The 7,865-nt window shown below is 35.1% G+C and overlaps 1 protein-coding gene across 1 annotated transcript; it reads left to right on the top strand.

Annotated features, from left to right (window-relative positions):
• The first annotated feature begins 1,508 nt into the window (after positions 1-1,508).
• LOC117612786 (protein SIEVE ELEMENT OCCLUSION B-like) lies at positions 1,509-6,344 on the top strand. Its single transcript, XM_034341426.1, has 7 exons — positions 1,509-1,819; positions 1,965-2,051; positions 3,271-3,716; positions 3,861-3,958; positions 4,559-4,692; positions 4,881-5,351; positions 5,555-6,344. The coding sequence occupies exons 1-7, from the start codon at positions 1,649-1,651 to the stop codon at positions 6,131-6,133; spliced, it is 1,986 nt and encodes a 661-aa protein (XP_034197317.1). The 5' UTR covers positions 1,509-1,648; the 3' UTR covers positions 6,134-6,344.
• The last annotated feature ends 1,521 nt before the right edge of the window (positions 6,345-7,865 follow it).

Raw genomic sequence — 7,865 nt, 5'->3', positions numbered from 1 at the left:
GAAGGATAGTGATTTAACGGAGGGCGGGAGTGCGACGAAGGGTATAGAGAAAAGGTGAGGCTATTGTATGTCTAAATAGCATTAATGTTGATATAAACCAAAACAAAAAAGTGAGGTGGCACCCGGACCACTCTGATCCTGTACACGTATTCATCGAATTAATGAAATTTTCAGTTATGTGTTACACATGATTAGATAATAATTGAGTCAGTAGAATTTTCAGTTCACGTGTTACACACGTATTGAATTTCGTACAAGTATTAATTAAAATAAGTGGAATTTTCAGTTCATGCGTTACACGTATAGTGTAATTAAAATAAGTGGACTGTACAATAATAAAGAAAGAAGAGAAGTAACCGACATATTGACTTGGTAGTCCACAAGACTTTTGTCTTTTTTTGTTTTTATTTTTTTGGTATCAGCGAATGTTTATGAGATTTTCAAAATTAAAATGGATAGACAAGAAAATATTTTATAAATTCAAATTATAATTAACTAAAAGGTCAAATATAATAATTATTGGACTAAAATTAATTTCTTACTCATTTATGAATAGCAATAAGAATCAATAGTTGTATTAATTAGCTAATTATTATGATATAAATCAGTCTTTCCCGATTTAAATCATAAGGGCATCATTGGTACATGAAAATAAATTCAAAAAGAAAAAAAAAATGATTACATCATAAAATTAGAATGGAATGTAATCCAATGTGGCATTGAAGTCAAATGACTTGAATTACTAACAATATGCGTATGGATTGCACTTAAATTCTATCATAAGAATTGGACTTATACCGAATTATTTATATATTTTATATACAATCGATATTAGGGTTGGAAGAAAAGAACATAGAACCTCGAGTGCATAGTTACATGTTTCAACCACTTGAGCTAAAAGTCCCAACTTATAAGACTCAATCCTTAACAAACAATCTATAAATTCAAATAGTATGCACTATGTTAACGGGTGAATTTGTACCTAACGGATTAAGACATAATCACACACATAACACAAGTGTTTGAGTGGTTCACCCATAATGGGGCTACATCCACTATAGTTTATAGCTGTGTATTTGTATTTGAATATGGAGATTACATTGAACATGAGAGAGAGAGGCTTGAGAGCCCTAATAGGATAGAAATAGAAAGCTTGGGAGAGCCTTGGACAGCTCTTAGAGAAGTAAAGAAGTAGCAGCCAATTCTCTCTTGCTTGGAGGTGGTGAGTTCCCTTTTATAGTCCAAGTTGGAGTAGACAAGTTTGATTGAAGGCTGGGACGTTTGCATGGCCCCCTTTCATTTGGGGTCTAGGGCCTTGAGAAGTTATAGATGGGGATGTGACGTATGACAAGCAAGGAGTTATCCCTCAATTGGTGGGATTTTCTTAAAGTCAACACGGTGTCAACACACTACGTGGCAAGTTAGGAGTGGGCATATGTATTGCAGGATGTTGCTATAAATAGGGGCAGTGGGCATTCAACTGAACTCACCACAAGACTTACAAGCCATTAGCCCTAAGTCTGATATTTCTCTCGTCTTTCTTCTGCCAAATTGAAACCCAAAGATTTTCGTGAGCCATATCCAGAGGCCTGCCTCAAAACAAAGCCACAGTTGGGGTCTCTAACCATAACTATAGTATAGAACCACCATGACTCATCATGAGGAGAACATGTCGGTTGACCAAATCTGGACTGTTGTTCTTGACAACCATTTTCCTGACCAGAGGGAGCCCGGCTTTTGCGTTAACGGTCTTTTATCGGTCACTGGGAGCATCATTGAGGACGCAGCCAATAACTCCATCGTTGATATTAATCAGCAGGTAAGTTTATATATATATATATATATATATAGAGAGAGAGAGAGAGAGAGAGAGAGAGAGAGAGAGAGAGAGAGTTTAAGTACACGTATTAGAACACTAGTATCTTTATTTACTACTGATCACCTAATATTCTCATCTTCTGCAGCAAAAAAATGCACCTGCCCTGACAATCTCTAACGTCGACGACACCTTCATCTCTCCATTGTACCTTCTGAAGTCCATTAACTGCAAGGTCATCATATTACATTCATATATAGTAATAATTAATTGTGGTTTTAATGCATCGATGGAAAATTTTATTCTTATTTTTAGTAAATTTGGTTTTTCCCTTTGAAACTCCTTTTTTATTTTTTATTTATATTTTTTTTAATGGGTTTTGTCCATGCAGCCCATCACCTTAGGCCATCTGGCTAAATATGCCCACTTATAAAATTTAGCACCCTCAATATTTTATTAATTTTTAAGTCTTGTGGGCGCCATATTTTATCCACTAATAAAATATTGTAGAAGAAAGAAGAGAGAGAACGGCTAAATTATATGAGTAATGCTACATTTATCACATTATTATCTCACATTTATATACCACATGATATGACATATATCATATGCCATATCAATTAAATGAATGAAGTGTATTTTAATAAATAAAATTAGAAAAACAGAAACTAGTATTTTATATGATGTGGTATATACATATCAGCTGCCACATCATGTGGTATAAAAAATGTAGTAAGACTAGTATTATTCAAATTATATCGCCCTCAATATTTTATTAATTTTTAGTATATATTGGATAATTTAATTAAAGTACTATTTTAGATCCTATTTACAATTTATGTTAGAAGATAAAAATTATTTTTGGATAGGATTTTAGAAAAGAAAAATATTTTCAGAAATGATAACATTAATTTAAAAACAACAACAACCTACCAAGAAACTAAAACATTAATTTAAGCAAATGACCCACTAGTGTAGTAGTTTGAAGTATTTATTCTCTTAGATAATGTCTTGGATTCGAGCCCTATCATCTGTGTTGTGTGTGTGAGTTTAATATGCTATCATCCCTTTCAATAAGAAAGGTCTTCCAACAACAAAAAATCATTAATTTAAAAACAACAATAATATACTTTAATTTAAAAATAACTGACCCACTTAATAAAATAAGATATAGCCCACGTGTGGCACATTCGGCCTAGCATTTAGCCCTTTTGGCCCGCTGTCTGGATTTGACCTAATGACATGGCACATATATCCCACTTGCTAGAGATGGGTTTCGGGTGTGAAAGGGCCAAAAACAAGGATTTAGCCCTCTCTTAAAGATGGCCTTACTTTTCTACATTCACCTTAACAACCCTTTTATTTTTACATTTTAAATTCTTTTAAGAATGCATAGACCTAAATCTATATAAATTATTGGACTTCTCATAGTATATATTATGGTGAAATTCCAGATGTCATCATGGAACGCTGATCCACATGCTAAACAAGTTTCCCTCCATCAAAGGACTGAAGTAATATTGCAAAAGCTAAAACAGTTTTCATTGGAAGCGAAGGCAGTGCTAACCCTAGCAGCGTTTGCTTTGGAATATGGAGATTTCTGGCAACTTGCCCGGCAGTATGGCCGATGTGACAAACTTACCAAGTCAGTGGCAATCCTTAAGCGAGTCTCGATCTTTATCAAACGCAAGGCCTCGGTTGTTGAGCTTAACAATTTGATCATGGAAACATATCATGTGATTGGTTACATAGTTAAGCTGGAGGATCTTCTACACAACAACAATCCGAATGATGTGCCCACATTGACTACTGCAGGGAGGAAAATCCCAACGGCAGTGTATTGGACAATTTTCACTATTGTAGCTTGTACGGATGAGATCAACCGTATTACCAATGACAGGTAAATTTCTTCCATTAATTTAATTCAGAACAAAATATTTCCAAGAAAATTTATTATATATATATATAATTTTGTTTTTCTCTTCACAATTAAAATGTACTTGTATTTGTGTCTCATGACCAAACATGATTTTCTCCGGTACAGGGACGAGCCGGACAATCTACCCAAGCTTTCCGGGGAGAAAATCAATGAACTCGTCATGGAGCTCAAGGAACAGTATGACAGATGTGTGAAAGAAAAAGGTTGACTATGTGTGTGTGTGTGTGTACATTTCTATAGATTTTTCTTTCTAGTTCTCTGCCTTTGCCTGAACCTCTTAACGGCCTTTTTTCAAATGTTTGTCCCCCATGACATTGATGGTGAAGGGGAACACCAACGTGAGCAATTTCATGTGTGTTCCTTCTCAATAGAAAGCAGGGGAAATTATACTCATTTGCCCTAGATCAGTCAGTAGATCTCTTAATGGCTTTTAATTTGTCTTTTTTGTTAGTCCCAACTAGTTCTCTTAATAGTTTTCAATTTGTCTAAACTTTTGCAATGATGATTTGTGAATGAAGAATTAAAAAATAGACGATTGAAAAATAGGGAGCTCAGATTGTTGAGGTAAAATTTGTGGTGAACCTCACAAGGTGTGTTCGAAGAATCCCTCAATAAAAGGGAAACATATGAATGATGAACTAGTTAGTATTTCTCTTTACATGTGTTAGTCCTTTACGTAAAAACTGAATTTTTAGTAACTTGTCATAATCTGCCAATTGATAACCTGCCAATAATTTGTTGAAATTTTGTTAAATGATGGATGTCTTTTTGGTTTTGTTTTTTGTTTTACTTATTCAATACAGCGGAGGCAGCTAAGTACTTGTGGATTTTCAAAGAACTTGTAATCTGTGATAACATCACGAAGGTTATCAGCACCTTGATTCTCTACAACGATACTGAGCAGCCCGTCATCAGTTGTGATTCTAATAACACCAAGGTTTGCTCTTGTAACACAGTGCTTAATAATGCTAGAAACAACCAAGATGTTCACCAAATTATATATTTACCAATAATAACTGAAGTTTATAAAGTGATAAATTTGGTAAATAAAGTGACCCTAGTGTTTTAGCGTTCTCTAAAAAATAAAATTAAAAATTAAAACTTTGCTTGATGGATGATCAACAGATCGATGGCGATACATTTATCAATGAGGTGAGGGGGAAATATGTGTTGTTTTATATCTCGAGCCTGGAAAATGTATCGAAAGAAGAACTTTTGCTGCTCGCTAATCTGTATAAAAAAATCGATGAAGAGTATAAATGCAAGATTGTGTGGATCCCCTTTGAGGGTGACTGGACAACTGAAGCCGAAAAAAAAAAGTTGCAGTTTAAGAAATGGAGTGAGCAGATGCCGTGGTACGCAGTGCAATATTTTTCCTCCCCATCATACATGTACCTCAAGAAAGAGTGGAAAGTCAGGGGAAATTCCACAGCGGTTTTGATCAACCCCCAAGGAAAGGTTGAAAACACCAATGCTCTTACCTTGATTAAGGAATTTGGTATCTATTTCTTTGCTTTCCTGGATATTAAGGTCCCCACAATGCTTAAGCCAGTAGTGGATCATATTACAAAGGACAATGACCAACTTTTAAACTCGGTACGTATATATTAATCAATGATATGATTTGCATTTGTTTATCACTTTGTTGACTAACTCTCTAATAAAAGTGGAACGCACTAATGTACGTGGAATCTACCTATATTAGAGAGGTGGTCAGTAAATGTGGTATAAATAGCAGCACTTTGTATTAATTGTGGAATATTTAATAAGTAATTATTTCGTTAAATGTGCTGCAACAGATGGAAAACCAAGGGTACACTTTCTTCATTGGAGGCAACGAGAAAACAACCACCGACTTGTCCAGAAAGATAACAAAAGCAAAGTTTGCCATTGACAAAGAACTGAAAATACAGATTGAGTTAGCTAGTGTTAGGAAAGAATCCGAGACTTCGAAGACTTTCTGGTTCGGAATGGAAAACCTCTTCTTTAGCTTGGCTCACTCTAGCAACGAGTACGAGTACAAGCAGGTGACAAAAGAAGTCCACAAGCTACTTTCTTACAAAGACGATATCGACGGATGGATTATGCTTACCAAAGGATGGACTGTGGTGACCTGTGGTCAAGCTAACACTATTGTCACAACCCTAGAGAAATTCTCTGTCTGGAAGCAACACATAATTGGGAAGGAATGGGGAGATGCTTTCACCAAGTACCATGACAGTCTTATAACTGGGAAACAAGGACTCTCCTGCATCACCTTTCAGATTGCTGGAAATGCCCCAATGCACTTGGACTGCCCAGTCTGTGACGACCCCATGGAGACCAAGTTGGTCAAATATAACTGCTGCCACCCTCGTCTGCAGAATGCTACCAATTAAACAATGTCGTCGTCATCAAATATCCATGGCTTTGTGTCATTGGTAAAAATGAAAGCTTTTCCGTGCTGTTTTTGTTTGTGTGTTTCTGTGATGTCCGTAATTGGTTAAATAACGGGCAATGTCGTCGTCATTACATTAGTAACGTCAGTCTGATGCCCGGCTGTGCATTTAATTTCCAGTGTTCCGTACGAAATAAGTTGTTCATCTTTTGAATAATATGTTGTGTGCTTTTTAATTTCATGCTTGCTCGAATATATTTATTTTCTTGGATTTCTAGCTATATTGCTCGAATATATTTATGTTCTCGGCTTATAATTTGGTCACTGAAACACGAGTCATTTTGCCTATATATTATTGACCCATCTATTTGGTCATTGAAACACAGGTCATGTAAGGGTTCCAACTCAGAAATCCAGTCTCCTCTAGATAAAATTTTAATATTAAAAAATAGTATAAATAACACAATGTTGTCCAAAAACTATGCATGTTTCTAGCTAGTACTAGGATATACTAACCTCAAGAACAATCAGAAGGTATTTTGCTGAGTCTGTAACCACTTGATGAAAAAATTATTTTGTTGAACACTTGAGATTAGTGTCTTATTTTGATAAATATCCTTAGGCAGTAAGCAGCCTTCAATAGTGTTCAAACACTTGGAATTAGTGTCTTATTTTGGTAAACACCCTAGGCAGTAGCACTACTACAAAAAAGCAAAAAGACGACGGTAAATCACCGTCGTGTATTCGGTTTTTCAATGGTCGTGAAATCCACCGTCATCTTTTCCCTCATAAACCACGACGCTAAATCACCGTCGTTGTTAAAATATACAACGTCATCAACAAATACAAAACGACGCCTTTGTACTGCAAAAAGATCTAAAAAAGCAGTCGAGGATGAGAATAGACGACCAACTCTCTAAAAAAACCGTCGTTAAAAAGGAAAAATATGACACATATTAACAGAACAAGGTCGCAAGATAGACATACAACGACGAAAATTAAAATAAGACGCCGTTAAATATCATTTTCACGACAATAAAAAATATGACGCCTTTAAATACATTAGAAGACGACGTTATTGATTCCTACTACGTCGCCTATATAAAAACAGCCGTCGTAAAATAAATTTTCCACTTCGATTTTTCTATAAAAGATGACGTGGAAATAGTTGTCAGTGTCATTATTTACGACGTATGTATTTATAGAGTAGACGTTGAACAACGAAACAACGTCGGTTACAAATATATGAGAGTCGTATTACAAAATTTATACGTCCTATTTTCAGAAACAAACAACGACGATAAATATTAGACGTTGTTAAATAAAACAACGTCGAAAAAAAATAAAAACAGACGTGTTTAGTCTGCTAAAGTTTTAAAAAATAGTCGAGGATGAGAATAGACGACCAACTCAAACAAATCACCGTCGTTAAAAAGAAAAATATGACACATATTAAAAGAACAAGGCCGCAAGATAGACATACAACGACGACAACTAAAACACTACGCCGTTAAATATAATTTTCACGACAAGAAAAAATATGACGTCTTTAAATACATGAGAAGACGACGTTATTGAAATCTACTACGCCTCTTATTTACAAACAACCGTCGTGAAATAAATTTTCCACTTCGATTTTTCTAAAAAAGATGACGTGGAAATAGTTGTCAGTGTCATTATTTACGACGTATGTATTTATATAGTTGACGTTGAAATGCGAAACAACGTCGGTG

Source organism: Prunus dulcis, unplaced genomic scaffold (genome assembly GCF_902201215.1).
Source record: "Prunus dulcis unplaced genomic scaffold, ALMONDv2, whole genome shotgun sequence".
Taxonomy (NCBI): Eukaryota; Viridiplantae; Streptophyta; class Magnoliopsida; order Rosales; family Rosaceae; genus Prunus; species Prunus dulcis.
This window is presented reverse-complemented; position numbering and strand designations above follow the sequence as displayed.